This window comes from Paramisgurnus dabryanus, chromosome 1 (genome assembly GCF_030506205.2).
Source record: "Paramisgurnus dabryanus chromosome 1, PD_genome_1.1, whole genome shotgun sequence".
Lineage (NCBI taxonomy): Eukaryota > Metazoa > Chordata > Actinopteri > Cypriniformes > Cobitidae > Paramisgurnus > Paramisgurnus dabryanus.
In genome coordinates, this window is record NC_133337.1 from 52,553,739 (window position 1) to 52,570,551 (window position 16,813).

At 36.7% G+C, this 16,813-nt stretch overlaps 1 protein-coding gene across 10 annotated transcripts in view; it reads left to right on the forward strand.

Moving 5' to 3' along the window:
- Positions 1–16,813, forward strand: part of usp54b (ubiquitin specific peptidase 54b) — a 192,239-nt gene that overhangs the window by 81,471 nt on the left and 93,955 nt on the right. For 6 of the 10 annotated variants that reach the window (XM_073815525.1, XM_073815523.1, XM_073815519.1 and 3 more), the window contains 4 exons: positions 5,142–5,255; positions 6,548–6,628; positions 10,730–10,852; positions 15,700–15,846. In XM_073815525.1, the coding sequence (XP_073671626.1) occupies positions 5,142–5,255; positions 6,548–6,628; positions 10,730–10,852; positions 15,700–15,846 (465 nt within the window). Of the gene's footprint in view, positions 1–5,141; positions 5,256–6,547; positions 6,631–10,729; positions 10,853–15,699; positions 15,847–16,813 lie in introns of all 10 variants that reach the window. The other 4 variants (XM_073815529.1, XM_073815522.1, XM_073815520.1 and 1 more) reach the window with 3 other exon arrangements.

Consider the following 16,813-nt stretch of genomic DNA (forward strand, 5'->3'; position numbering starts at 1 on the left):
GTTATTTACTAAGTCATACAGTCAAACTATCTCTTAACATTATTGAGTTAGATGAACTTCATCGACGAGCTTTCGAAAAGGAGCTGGCAACGACCGCTAGTTATATCCATATAGTTATATTGTCGTGCATGCCGAGTTGCCCATTTTCATTGTGTCCCATCTTCATAGCGACCATCGAAGTTAGCTGATAAATTCAACTTTTGCCAAATCCCAGAGGAATTACGGCAAAAACATCTTTCCGATCAAGAAATCTATTGAGTCGTTTCTCTATTCCTCTTTTAAAATGAATGTGCTGTTGATATCTTCTAGAACAGACTTGATGGCAGAATATTCATATCTCAATTCTCCAGCGGCAGCCATCTTTGTTGTAAACGGATTCAACACAAGCGTTCTTTGGTCACATGGTTGATTACGTTACTGTTGATCATCTGTCTTTCATCATATAAAGCCCTTCCTGACAATTTAATTTGGTCCGACAGTTTTTGTTTGAGCATAGCCGCGCCACAACAGAGCGACTCCAGACCGAATTTCCCCCAGCCTACAATGTTGTGGGTGGGGCTAAATTCGGTTGGCACCCAGGCTAGGAATTTATGGGATTTACAGGCATTTGTGGGAATTATTTGAAAATTTTGAGAAAATTAATATAAACTATATCATATAATCACTTTCCATATGTTCTCATGGAAAGTTTCCAGCCTTAAAATTCCCAGAATTTTGCAACCCTATATATGTATGGTTATTTTTGTTAGCCTTGGTCTAAATTACGACTGTCACTATGATTAAATAATCGTCTAATCACGATTGTTTGACCTCATCGTGGTGATTTCAGATCACCGCAATGATTGCACATCTCTCTAAAAAACACAAGGGGGAGCTGCAGTGCCTGTAATAACGAGATCGTATCAGATGGCGCTCCTTAACTGACAATGTAATGCGATGCAATGCAAAGCCATTCAATACAATGGAAAAAACTGCATTTAAAGAAATGCTGCAAAACATTGATAAGCAGGTAAAACATACATTTTCAAAACAGCAATTCCAAATTTAGGAAGTGAAAGATGCTATTCTTAAGGATCTGTAAGGAATTGATTTTTTTTTGCAGGCACTACAAATGAAGAATTTACAGTTTTTAAAAGATATATTCATTAAATAATTACTTTTGTGTTATGTGTTATCTGTATTACTATTTACTACCAGGTAAACCTATTTAAATTATTTTTAAAAAAATTTAATAATCACAACAATGTGTGAAACTTATTTCATAAACAAACAAAAAAATTATGAGAATTAAATGTCAAAGCAATAAAGCAGACAATTAATCGTCATAATCAGCACAATTTATGAAACAATTAACCATCAGCCAAATGTCATAATCGTGACAGCCCTAGTCTAAATGTTTTCAGGCATCCAGATTTGAACACTTTTCCAAACAAATAAAAAAACTTTTATTGGACACATACGTGTTGTTGCAGTTATGCACCTGGTCCGAAGTTAACTTACGTTTTTTTATCGTTCTGGCTAGTAGCTAAACTCAACTCTGGAACAAATGCCTTGTGGAAAATAAAAATGTTTCGGTTTCCTTAAGACTATGGGAGACGCCGAGCATAGATCACTGCTGTACAAAGTAGGTTTGGTACTTTAGCAGCCAGCCAAGAATTTAAGGATCTTAAATTCTTAGGGCCAGATGCGTAACCGTGGCAACGTGTGTGCCCGATCAAGCCATCTATACACTATTACAAACATGGCCGTAGCTACCATTGAGGACACCGAGGTCATGTCCTCGGTAGTTTTTTCTTGAAGTTTCGTTTCATTTTAATGTGAATATAGCCGACGAGACAATCCTTGCATCTACGGACCATCACGTGCAGTGATGGAAATAACGGCGTTATATATAAACGTCGTTTCCTTACAGCGTTACTGACATTAAAATGCTGCGCATTAGTATAATTAATCTCACTGAAGCGAGTAAACTCTCATCATTAGACAGGCACTGTTTTTCTCTTGCGTGTGTTGAGGGGTGGGAAACACATAACTGATTGGCCTGTGTATGTTAGAGGGGGTGGGACAACCACATAATCAATGATGATTGGCTGAATTTCCATTGTTAGCCAACCAGAAGCAGGAATAGCTCATACACTATATACATGCACAGTCCGAGCAGTGTCGTGTTGCCAACTTGTTGATGACTTTGTCGCTAGATTAAGCAACTTAAAAAAGTGAAAAGGGACAAATCTAGCGATCTTTTCTGTCGTGGTTGGAGACTGACGCGAGATCATGTATCATTCTCTACACTCAACGAGCAGCAGGTGCTGCTAGACAATCACAAGAAGCCCGGTCCTCACGTGAAGTCCGCCCGAGCCCCTAACACCCGCAACGACAGAGCGATGGAAGTACAACAAGCTCAAAGGTAGCGGTCGCAAACACAAAGTAATAATAAGCACTGCTTCTATACAAGAATAGTATGCAAGAAAGGCAAGAATGTTTGTGTAACATGCAACGTAAGAAAGAGTCTCTCCACGTCTGTAATTCTAATCTAATAAAGCAAATGAAAATGAAAAGGCTGTAACAAACTTAACTATCATTTGGAAAGCCAGCAAAAGATGAGCAGAGAAGAAGGGAAGATGAGAAAGTTAAAGGTAATGCAGCAAATAGCCTACAATATGGGATGCAATACGGCTACCAATGAGATTAAAACCTACACTACTGCTCAAAAGTTTAAGGTCACTTAACTAAAATGTTAACTATGGTCTTAAAATCATTAAATCTGAAGGCTTATGGTTAAATGCTTGAAATTACTTTTGTAGACAAAATATAGCTGTGCCAAACAGATTCATTTTTGTTATTAGAAACCAAAAAATATATTTTTTGAAATGGATGACTTACACTGAATATTGAAGAAAAAGCAGCCACTAAGAGCCCTTATTACATATAAACTCCTTCTATACTCTTAAAAATTCATCCTAAATTGAAAATTTAAGAAGCTTCTTGAAAAAATGACAGTTTTGCAGTTCTTAGGCAAAGGGTGACTTGCACTTCAGATGATGAAATGTAACCATCGATTTATTTTGGATGCTTTTAGTCACCAACAAAATTCTCACAGACACATTTGTGCTATGTCGTAGTTTGGACATGTTTATTATTATTCTGTATTATGGAAAAAATGTAAATAATAAAAAAATGTCCTCGGTATTTGAAAAATCCTGGCTACGGCCTTGATTACAAAGCATCTGCTTATGTACAGTAGACAGTAAGGCAGTAGAGTCCGTGTTATAATTGTGACTCCAGAATTCAGCTTGTCCTCGGGAACCCTACTATTACTGAAGATGAGCATGGAGATCAGATAATTTCCCCCCATAAGACCTTTCCCCACTCACCAACTCACTCCACTAATCCCCAGACCTGATTATTTGGCTCTACCTGATTGAGGACCATAGATTGCGTTTATCTCACATTTATGCCCTTAAAGGACACGCTGCGTGAGCATCAATACAGATAATTGCTTTTAAGCAAATAAGCAATTGAACGATCATTCACGGGCCAGCAGCTGAGCTGTCCAATCAAGATAGCTCGCTGAGAGACCCTTTGATTGGCTCTGTCTTAAATACCCATTTATATGCATCCTGTACTGTCTGTGTCAGGGCTTTTCTGCCATAGATTTGTGAATGCAGCTGTGCTTACTCATAAGGTCACAAAAGACAGCATCATCAAAGTGTTATTTAGTTCAATTAGCACCTCGTCTGCAGTTCAGCAACAAAGGTCCGTTTCTGTCCAGGACTCATTATTTTTAGCTGCGGATCTGTTGAATGGAGCTGCCACAATTTCTCTATTTTGCTTGACTGCCGCATTTATGAGGCAGAGGCGGGCACAGAGCCAAACCACTCGTCTCGCCATCCCTCTCTGTTTTTTTGACACCGACCCCTCTGCGCATTGCAAACATTCCTCAAAATATATTTCTTTGTGTTTATCAGAACAAAGCAATTTTGTATTTTTGGGTAAACCAGTGTTGTCCGGCGACTTCTTTTTTTGAGGGCGCTTGATGCGAAGTTCGTCACAACATGTATGTAGCCCGTCATGTGTGTGGTTCGTAATTTCAAAATATGTGTTTGGCGGTCGAGTGATCCTATGTGCATCACGTGTCTTGTCAAAATAAGTGCCTGCTGCACACACGTCTGAAGGGTTTATGATAAAAGAGACGCTCGTGTTTGCCAGATACTCGTATAATCTCGAAATCAGAGTTTACTGTTAAGGGAGTGTCTTGCATGTTTTTTGGGAACGTGAGCGTCTCTTTTATCATAAACGGTTTTGACATGTATGCAGCAGGCACTTATTTTGACAAAATGCGTGATGCACATGGTTCACATGACACAACAAACGCATATTTTGAAAACACTGGCTACACACATGACGCTCCGAACACATATTTTGAATTTGCGCCCCACGAATGAGCAGTCACGAGCCGCCATTGTGGGTAAACTATCCCAATTTGAAACTGTATACTGTATATTTAAATTGAGGCATCTTTATTATTTCTCATTGCTCTGCTGTACAGTTTAGCTAACCAATTTTGCTTAAAATTTGGGTAGCTTGGGAAGCTTCTGTTTTAAAGTACACTGCAAGCTCCATGGGTGTTGGAGGAATGGCCGTTGGTTGTTAGTGAGATGAAAGGAGCAGAACGGAGGAGTTGATATATGGTCCTGTTCACTTCCTTCGCCTTCTCTCTCTCCCCCTCGTTCGCCCTGTATTCCTTTGTCAGGAACTTGCAGTGTGATCGATTGATTTTAAATTTGTTCAGCCAGGGAATCAAAAGGACTCTTATGAAAAATAGATGTGTTCTTCTCACTTGATCAGATTAACGTGAAGTGAGTGCTGACAGAGAAAAATTAATATATGAGCTGGACCACACAACTCATTCTCTTTAACGCGCATACACAAACACCAACGTAAAGACACCTCACTCTTTAATGGCTCCCACAAACATTCAACTTGTTGTATTGCAATGAAATGCACTGATAAACATCCTGTTTCAGATTTGTTTATCAGAGGGAGATCAATGACGCATAACCCAATGGACAAATATGCTCGGGTTACACACACACAAACACTTATTGGAAGAAAGCCAACCTGTCTGTTTGTTTTTTTAGGAGAACCTCCTGATGAGGATACACTTCCACATCTCGGATGAAACCAAGGAGGACATTTGCACGGCCAAGCACTGCATCCCACATCAGAAATTTGCCATGACACTTTTCGAACAGGTTGGTTTTTGTGTTTCACTCTAGGGGTGGAATCAAGAACCATTTTAGTCTGATTAAAGACTTAACCCTCAATCGGTCCTTGGGGTCTATATGACCCCAAACGACATTTCATAAATAAATAAAAGGTTCCCTTCATCTCAGAGATATAAAACTTTGTGACTTTTCCTAAATAATCTATCTTTACATACACAAAAAAACTGTAACAAAATGTCATTAATCTGTCCCTTGGGGTCAATATGACCCCAATTGAAAGTGAATGGGAAATGCAAAAAATGTACTTTTAAATAATGTAAATAAGTATAAATAAATCCAGTATAAATCTGAAAATTTTGACACAGAAATTAAGCCCTGGTTCTTGTGCACAAATGCAATGCAAAAAACACATGCTCACACAAACACACACAGGTAGGACTGCCATAGAAAGCATTTGTATGGAATTTGGCAAAGAAAATCAGTCACAAATGCAGAAAATAAGATATAAAGAGGTGTGACCTAATGCACGCACATCTACACTAACAAACACACACATTCACATGCGTGCGCACGCACGCACACAGACACACACACACACACACACACACACACACTTACACTCAGTCAAATTTCTGTGGCATTTCGTAAAAACTACAAAAAATATAAAAAATTACAATTTGAAATAATATTTATTTTTAATGTCCTTTCTAATGTTTATATAAACATAAATTCACAAAATGTATCACTAAAGTAATGATTTGAGCAGTTGTCCATATCCAGTAAAATGAATGAGTCTCTATGGGCATCTGCTGGTCGAAATTATTCAATTCCTAAACAGTAATTCTTTTATGTTGTTTTCTAAAAACCATTGGCTGAATTCAACACCTAACACCTAGATCAATATCTAAAAACAATTTAAATCAAATTTAGATCATAATTTATGTGAATTTTCATAAAAATTTGATATTTTTCAGGCAAGCCAATGGTGTAGTTGAGGAATTTAGTGATAAACAGGTACAAAAGTACTTAAAATCTCTCAAAACACAGCCTTATTGTATAGATGAGAAGTAAACAACAAAAAAAGATATATTATTTGTATTATGGAAAAGTATATTTTTCTTACAATTATGCTTTCAATTTTGGGGTCATATAGACCCCAAGGGCCAGCAGTGTAAACAGAAAACGAGGAGCGTTTGAGGGTTAAAGAAGATTAAAAGAAATCATGTTGACTCACATGTATGATTCACAACATCTGCACTTCTTTGTGTTTTCTGCAACTTTGAATATTTTTATATGTTAAGTGTGTCTTTCCATTTTAGTGTGTTTGTAATACCTGTGGAGCCACGTCTGATCCTCTCCCGTTCATTCAGATGGTGCACTACATCTCCACCACCTCTCTGTGGTAAGCGAAAGACCACACTTACGCACCAGCATGCATACATGAGAATCTCCAAGGGAGCTGCACTTAGTAAATAATCAAGTAGTCATTTAACAGATGCTTATGTCTACAGTGACTAGCACGCATGACATGTATTGCTCCCAGTTATATATATATATATCCTACTCAATAGGCAAAGTGGTGCATTTGAACCTACAACCCTAAGACATTTAACCACATGGTCACCCCCTATGCCACATACATGTACCCCAAACGTCATTGGTTTGGTTTGCCTTGTGCTGCAAAAATGATGGATTCTCTCCCAGTTAAGAAAAATGGGAGACTTGAGTGGGCTGTGTGAACATGTGCGCGGTAGTTTAGAGGTGGAAATGGAGGATTGTGGCCCCTTTGTCACCCTGATGTTGACTGAGTGGTTTGATTTACACATAAAACTGGGTCCTGAAGGTAAGCAGCCATGCACACACTGTATATCCCGTAAGTGACTGACCAGCTTCAGCTCAATGCTAAAGCCAACCCGCCGGGCTGAAATAAGGCTCTATATCACAGGTTATTAGCTGTCATCACACATACCAGCCCCACAAGAGTAATCTGGTAGAGCTGTGTACAGGAAATGTGTCCACCACCACCCCTCCCTTCTGTACTATTTTCACACCGCACAAGTGTACAGTTTTCTTACATACATTTACTGTTTGTATTCATTTGAGTTATTCTCCACCATATCTGACCCTATCTCACCCTGTTTATATATACATATATATATATATCAAATTTTTTGCTATAATGTATTAGAAATGGTCTCTCTCTCTCTCTCTCTCTCTCTCTCTCTCTCTCTCTCTCATATGTGCACTATATGCAATTTTAAGATTATTTCTCCTATGAGAAAGTGGACCACTCAGGACATAGGTAGGACACAACCCTATGCTCCCCATTCTGGGAAATTAGGAAGAAAGACCAGCAGTGTCTCCATCACTTAAATTTTCCACCCAATAAACAGTTCAGAGGGTTAATAGTTTTACATTCACTGTAGGAAGAATTTATTAACTCATAACATGTTTATTTGCATGCAATTACTGTGAATCACGTACATTTATGATATGGTGTACATCTGGCATACTTTGAACTAGCATACTTTCCTGTACATTGCTCAACTGGAGTCCACACTTTTTTTGGTAACAAAAAAGTGTGCTCAACTAAACTGCACCTGCACTTCACCATTATTTGATCACCATCAATCTCACTTCGCAGCATATTGCATGCATTGTCACGTGCCCTTGTGGCAGTAAATTATAGTACACAGTGTTCCTTCACTCTTGGATTTTTGTACCACTGCCAAAGCCTTAAATTTTAATATGACAGCATTTCTATGAACATACACTCTGTGTCCACATACATAAACACAAGAAAACAATGACTTTACACAATATGCAATACTTATTAACTCTGTGTTTTAATGCAAAAACACAACTATTAAATCAGCCTTGCACCTAGCATGGATAACAATGAAACTCGTAGGTTGTTCAAGACAGATTAAACAGGTTTATCTTCACTACAGCACTTACATTTATCATTTTGAAAGGACTGATTTACAATTCTACACTACTGTATGAACTCATCTATCTAGCACGGCACACACAGAATACTTCTGCCGAATGATAAAACTTATTTTCATGAATGTAATTTAATCCATGGAATGTTTTCATGATTTGAATTGTAATGAAATGAAGTAGTATAAGTTGGTTAAAATACACAGCATATGTTTTAATATTTTATTAACATAGCTAACTTTGTTATCACATCATGGTTCGAGCCGTGGTCATATTACTTTTCAATTATATTCACAGTCTTTTGCAATAATGACCAGCAGACTAAAAGTGGCTCCCGTATTGGGAGTCAGATGAATATGAGCGATTGATTGCATTACGCATATAAATGAGAAGTAGTGTGGATGGCAAATGGATCAGAAATTTTCATGCAATTTATAAATTGACCATAAATAGTGCAAAGCTTTCATATTACCATAATGACTCACCATGAGATGCATAATATTCTTAGGAATAATGGTCATGGTTAAGAATCTGATAATTGAAGAAAAATGCTGGAAAAATTGCAACGACAATGTCAGGCACCTTCTTAAGAGCGTTTTTAATGTGCTGTATAAGATGAACTTTAAACACTGCACGCTAAACAATTTGAAGAGCATTTCAAGGTGAGTCTGTTTTTTTAATACTTGATAGCGTGATAAACCTGATAAGCTTTGATAAAATTACTAGAGAATTTTCAATTGCTGTTTGTCCTGCAACCATTGTTTGGAAAAAATTACAAATAAGTAGTAATAAAGTAGTAAGTATTAAATATTAATAATACAATAATATTTAAAAAATATAATGTAAAAATACTAAAATACAATTTTACATTTTTCTTTAATACAAGTTAGTGTAAAGTTGATCTGCTATACATGTATAATATATTTAAAGGCGGGGTGCATGATTTTAAACTTTGGAAAGGGGAGTCAGGCCGAGTACCAAAATACACTTGCAGCCAATCACCAGTAAGGGGTGTGTCTACTAACCAACCTCATTGCCTTGGTTGCATATGTGTGGGGCGGGTCTATCAAAAGAAGGTCCAGATTCTGTTGGGGTAGGGGCGTGTTTGTTTAGGTGATTTCAAATATCAACATTTGCTTTCAGAGATCATTCACCCCGCCTTTCAATATCATGGTTAATCATAAAGAGCAATATCATAATGATTCATTTGAATGTATTTTTGTGTTCAATGTAAACAAAATAAAGTTCTTAAAAATCCAATTTTGGTTTAAAACCTATTAATTAAAAATTTAGCCACCATAGGGGTCCTTAAACTGAAAATGGTTGATGACTTTTGTCCTAATGTCAAAGGAAAAAGAGGAATGTGTTGTCATGTCAGCTTAGTGTATTATATGTAGTTCTAAACGTAAGTTTGGGAGGAGCCTAAACATTCAGGCCTGTCAATCATCATTATGGGCGTATATAAATCAGCCCTTAGGCCTCCAGGTCCAGCTGCATTTTTTCCGGCATCCCTCCTCCTCCCCATCTCCTCCTTCACTGCTCTCTTTCTTCCTCTGTGCAGTTCTGTTGCAAGGGTTGGGGGGCATGGGTTGAACTTGGGGCTTCAGGTTCGCTCTCTCTGAAGGTTCAGAGAGCAAGCCAAGTTCGTTTACCATTAATCATTGAGACCTGAATGCGCAGGCAAACTATTGAAGTTTTTTTGTTGGCTAACATGAAACATAAAATATGAAATATCGCTGAAAATGAGAGAGTGAAATGGTAGATCTGTCTTTTTGATGTAAATCAGTGGCTGTGTATAGGTTGTCTTTAGCCCTCAAGCGGCAGTCTCGGCACATTTCATCCTCATGAGCATATGCTGACAGACGGTTCGAGGCTGCAGATATTCTGCGTGTCAAATGCATGCTATCACGCTTGGCTTAAGGAAACATTATCCAGTAAAGTCTGCCGATTTGTGCGTAGGCCTGCGGCTCCCATCCTGATGTCGAGAGAACAGAGAAAGTGCGCTGCTACATTAGTTTGTAATGTCTTCTAGGGAATAGTAATCTACCGAAGACAAATAACATTTCATCTTTGGGTAGACTTTATATGGTTTTTAATCATAATTTTATTCCTTAGACTGAACGGTGTTCAGCAACCCTTGAGAGTATGAGCGATCCGACTGCAGTGTTTGTAATTTCGTTTCGAGATCTTAAAACTCCCCAATAAATAAATAAATACATGAGGGATAATGTACAGTCAGCTGGTCCCGTAAAACCCTGTCAGGAATTATATTGCAATAACGGCTGACTGTGTGTGACACTATATTTTCCAGCATATTGCACAGCCACTTGCCAAATAAAAATATAAATGAGCATAAAATATTGATTGAGAAATTATTTTATTATGGGTGAGGAATGAGGCTAAACATAACACTAACACAGCAATGGTGAAAATTGACTGCCTGCGCCAGTGGCCACAAATATCAAGTTATGTAAAAACATAAGCTGTACTGTATGTAAATGAAGTGTGCACACATGTCAGCATTGTTTACACTGGTGCTTGAGGACACGTCTGTCTCTTGTTCCCTCTGCTGCAGTAACCAAGCCGTGCGAATGCTGGAGTGTAAGGACAAGCCCACGCCAGACATGTTTGGAGAGCTTCTACGAAATGCCAGCACCATGGGCGATCTGCGAAACTGTCCCGTAAGAGCATACATACATCCTCACACACTGTAAGAAATAAGGAACAAAAGCTGTACCCTTTTAAAAAGTACACCTTTCTGTACTTTTAAAATGTACATATTGGTACCAAAGAGTGTATATTTGTACATCAAAGGTAGGGGAGAGCGGGGCACAACCTAGCTTTTTGATTTTGGCTCAGTCATTAAATTTTTTTGAGTTTGATTAATGATATTTTTACACAAGTAACACACACATCTTTGCTACAAAGGACCATTTGAAGTTTGTTTCTAGTACTTACCATTCTTGGACAATTACACCAAACGTGACAGGAGTGCAAACGTTACAACTTACCCCATAGGTGGGGTTAATTGTAACAGGCAGGGGGTTAGTTGTAACACTTGCTAAAAATTAAGTTTGCAAGCAAATATTTCATTACTATTTTGTTTATACTTGAAGTGGATATTGTTTATATATCTGTCTATAATAGACAGGTATCTACACTATTCATCCCTCATCTAATCATTGTTCAATTATAAAAGTATACAAATGTCTAAATATGTGAGATAAAGCAGCAAAATTATGACAAAAAACAAACATTTTTATATGTGACCCAGTAAACCATACCAAAGTCTCAAAATCAAATTCTGAAATACAGTAATGAAAATCAAAGTCTGATTTTAGCCATTAATTTAATTATGATTTTAATCTTTGACGTGGCCTTATTCAATCAATATTAAAGATATGAACAAAACTTAATTTTAACAAACCATTTTTGTTGGCAGCCAGCAATCATTCGTGTGTAGCCTATTTAAAACAACGGCAAGAATTATGCTAACGTTAGCTGTTTTTATATTGTTAGTGCTGAGGGGTTAGTTGTAACACAGCATTACAATTAACTCCGCTTGGTGAAAACATTTCCAAGCCTACCAAAAAAGTTCCTAAGAGATGCAGACATATTTCAAAATGACGCTATGTTTTAGTCAACAAGACACTGATTAAGATGACATAACATTGGTTTTGGCATCTTACACACCCAACTCAGAAACCGAAAAAAACATATGATGAAAAAATGTACTTACATGCCACCAAAACACTCGTTCATCAATAACTCTATGGAAAAACATTATAACTTCCCATAAATTTGTGGGAGACCATCTTTTGGCAGCGTGAAAAACAAATCACTCAACCCTGTGCAACAATGTAAAAGATCTGTGTTACAACCTTTTTTTCACCCCTTCATATTGGCACCTTTTTAAAGGGTACTGCCCTAGTGACACCTTGTGACAATTCTTTACCATTTTTTTCTGACGGTGTATGAATAAAAAAATACACAATACAAGTACACAGTTATAACAATAACAATAAGAAATTCACAGTATAATGATATAGGCAGTGATATAGTAATGTAACAGCCAGATGAGGACAAAAAGTTCTGGTACAGTCTGGTATAAAACTGCAAAAATGAAACCCATATATATGAGATGTAACTATAACTTTTCTTTTCTGACATAACCAAAGCTGCACCAGTAGATAAACTACCCAGTCTCATGTAGATGCGTATAAATAGCACAAAGTGTGAAAACTTTTGCAATACATATGCCAAATTCCAATTTTGCGTGCATATGATACATCAGTCCTTTTCATTCACTTAATACGGCGCTTTATGTATTGGTTTCTCAATTTTCGCTTGGGTTTGGGGTTAGATTTGGGATTTGCTTTAGGATGTTATTTAATATATAGATTTCTCCATGTTTTTGTCTATTTTTAAGCCATGGTCACTTGGAGTTAGAATTGGGGTTTGGGTTAGGATGTCATTTTATATGTAACAAAAAGTTGTTCTAACCCCAAACCCAAGATGGTAAAAAAATAGAAAAAAATTGAGAAACCAATACATGAAACGACAAAAAGGTGCATCATATTAAGTGAAGTGGACGGACTGGGGTATTATATTCACGCAAAATTGGAATTTGGCGTATGTATTGCACGTGTTTTCACACTTGGTGCACTGAAAAAAATTATTCATTGAATTTAATCAATTTTTTTTTAAGGTAAGTGGTTGCAATCAATTTATTTAAGCTACATTTAAACAAAAAAAAGATTAGTAACGTAAAATAAAATATAAATGTAGCTTAAATAAATTGATTGCAACCACTTACCTTAAAAAAATGTCTTAAATTCAATTAATCATTTTTTTCAGTGTGCTATTTATATGCATCTCCATGAGACTGGGCTGGATAAATATAAACAAGCATCAAAACTCTAATTTTAACCATCCAAGTTAAATGCAATATAAAAAGGAAATGTATGACACCTTAAAATGCATACATATATGTGTATGTTTGCATTTGTATGCCTGGTCATTTCGATTTGATCCCAAATGTTTGCATAACCTCATTTTTACACCGCAGACACAGACACACTCCAGAGAGGATCTATTAAGTCTGTTCTTCGCATTTGGAGATAAGCCGCTTGTTTCAGCACGGTTTTTGCTCTTTTCGCTCTGCAGACAACAGACCCCCAACGCACACAGTCCTGCCCTATTACATCAGCTGTTGATCAGCTCTTACCACACACTGTTACCCTAACCCCTCACCACAGGATCCATCTCATTTCATCATCCGGAAAACAGACTCCAGCTCCATTCAGCGTGCTAAGAGAGATTTTTGTGTCAGCAGCTTTGGAATCTGCTCTTATCAAATCAGCAAAATGAATTGAACTTTTGTTAATCTGAAACCGTGCCTTCATATTTAGTGTTTATTGTTTTTTAACCGGAATAAAATGGCTTCATTAAAACCCAGCAGAGCACTGAGATCTCTTTAGTCTATATCAACACTTCTCTTAGCTTAGATGTTTGGTTTAAGAGCATGTGTTAATCTAGATTCTGGGCACTTTGGCAGGACACGCTGTGGTACTGAGGCTAACAGTGATCTCTAATGGGACACTGTGTGTCTGTCCCAACTCTCAGCACTGCTAATGTTGCTGTTTGTTCATTGGCTGATTTTGAAGGTGTGTGTGTGTGTTTGGGCTGGACTGACTGAGGGTCACAAAGAGAGAAACAATGCTCTATGGCCAATTCTGAGAATCGGGTTCTTTGTTTAATTCCTTTCTGCCCAGATCTAACGCCAGCCTGGTACTGCCCGCTGACCGCTCTCTTTCTCCATGGCTCAAAGGCCCTTTTGGGTTTTTATATATGAGGGAAGGGGTCAGACTGGCAGCGGTGCTCGACGCCAGAGCTTTTCTCCATCTGTTTTCTTATGCCGCTGCCAAAGTGCCGCAATTCAAAGAGCCCTGCTAGAACATTGGGTGCTGAACATAAGGCCCTGCTGGAGCGTGTATATCTGTTTGAAGCACTCCTTTCATCTGTTCTTAACCTTTTCAACCCACACCTACACATGTGGTTAAGATCATCGTTGGGATGTACCAGCGGTTAGAGCCATGAAAATAAATTATGGAGACCATTATGTAAAGTTCAAGTGAAAATATATTTAAAAATATTTAGCGCATATGAAGGATCAAAAATTTGTTATTCATTCAAATGGCTATTACACTGCAAAAAATGACATTCTTACTTAGTATTTTTGTCTTGTTTTCAGTACAAATATCTAAAATTTTTTAAATTAAGAGATGCTTTTTCTTGATGAGCAAAATTACCTAAAAAAATATGTCTAATTTTTAGATAAAAAAATATGCAATTTAAGTGAATTTGTGAAAAAAAATCTTAAAATAAGTTTTATTTTTTTTTAAACACTTCACTGCAAAAAAGTATTTTCAAGAAAAAAATTCTTAGTATTTTTGTCTTGTTTTCAGTAAAAATATCTAAGCTTGTTTAAATTAAGAAGCTTTTTCTTGATGAGCAAAACGACCCAAGAAAATAAGTATAGTTTTTATGCATAAAACAAGCAAAAAAATCTGCCAATGTGGTAAGCAAATAAATCTTGAACATTTTTCTTAAACACTAAATTCAAGAAAAATTCAAGAAAAATTTGCTTACCCCATTGGCAGATTTTTTTGCTTAGACTTATTTACTTGGGTGGTTTGCTTATGAAAAAAAGCATCTTAATTTAAGAATTTTTAGATATTTTTACCGAAAACAAGACAAAAATACTAAGAAAATGTTTTCTTGAAAATCATTTTTTGCAGTGTTAATTTGAGCAAAATTTTCTCACCCCATCAGCAGATATTTTTGCTTGTTTTTTATTCTATTTTGCTAACTTTTTCTAAAAACTAGACTTATTTTCTTATATCATTTTGCTCATCAAGAAAATACATCTTGATTTAAAAATTTCTAGATATTTCTATTGAAAACAAGACAAAAATAATAAGTAAGAAAGTCATTTTTTTGCTTGCAGTATAGACTCCTATCTACTTAACTATTTTAATTTAAATGGCTATAATTAGTTTCCTCATACAGTATAGAGCTCATTTCCCCCCTTAAGGAACATATGATTCAGAGAAGGAATATGCTATAAAAATGTACTATATGATTTAATATTATTATATGTTATAGTAAATATGAACTGAATATGAGACATTGTGAAATCCATGCTTAAGTCTAATCTAATTTACTCATTGATTTCATATTGATTTCAGTCTTTGACCTTAGTTAGTATTAAAGTATTTAAGGTTATAATTTCACATTATGTAGGATGTTTTTATGTCAAAACAGTATAAACTACATAAGCTGAGTATTCACAAGTACCATTAATACTTTCTATAATTTTTTTCTTAATGTTTTTAAACCTGATAGAGTTTGCATATGCACAAAATAAGTCACTTATCACTGTGACATGCCATTTTCTCCCACACACTTTCTCAATCCCCTGGAGAAATACAAACTCTTACAATATTAAACTCTTTCTGTGTTTCAGAGTAATTGCGGCGAGATGCTGCGGATCAGACGGGTTCTGATGAACTGCCCGGAGATCATCAGCATCGGCCTGGTGTGGGACTCGGACCACTCTGATCTGGCTGAAGACGTCATCCACAGCCTGGGCACGTGCCTGCGGCTGGGTGATGTAAGACCCACAGACAACACACACACGCACACTCATTGTTCTTTTGTCACCACCTCAACACAATAACCTTGAGCCTCTAGCGCACCGTCTCTTCGGCAGAAAAGAGAAACACAGCGTTCTTTTTGTCACATTCAATATTTGGCTTTACAAAGTGTTTTCACTGGACCCTTAGGCAAAAATTTACATTTAGGTTTATTCATTTAGTGTGCGCTTTAATCCATTGAGGAACTTTACAAGTATGTGTTTGTGATATAATTTTAAATGATGTGTCGGGAGAAGCCATTTTTTACTGAAAATTTCTTTACAAGAGGTTGTAAAGTCTAAGATTTGTTAAACATGTTTTATAAAGGTTTAGAGAGTTTACGGTAGAGCTCATGTCCTTCTGCACTTCTCACCTGTAATACAAAGGCAAAATCGAAGGGCCAAAAGTCCAGTCAATACATTGAATAGGTACATGTAAACAGACTGAAGTAAGAGGCAGTGTAAATGTATTAACACATAAATAACAGTCACAAGAGACCTTTCTCGCCCATGAAATACCATGAAAAAATAATGTTGTGTACTTTAGTATTTTCTATGTTGTATTAAAATTACTATAGGGATATTATAGTGTTATGTAACCTTACCATGGGAAGTGTTGAAGTGTACTACAGTATTTGCAGTTGATTAATTCACTATATTTAAAACATTACTTCACTTTCCTAAAAAAATCCTGTTATTTACTCACCCCCATGTCATCCAAGATTTTTGTCTTTTTTGTTCAGTTCAGTCAGTTTTGTTCACTTTTTTTTTTTTTTGAGGAAAACATTTCAGGATTTTTCTACATATAGCGGACTTTAGTGGACCTCCTTTTCTCGTCAGTTACTGGAGTAGATGGTACTGATTTGTTTATGACAAGCAGATTTAGAAACGCTTCATTGAAAGAGACGGGCGACAAACGGCGAGAGAGTCGCTGGCTGTCTGAATG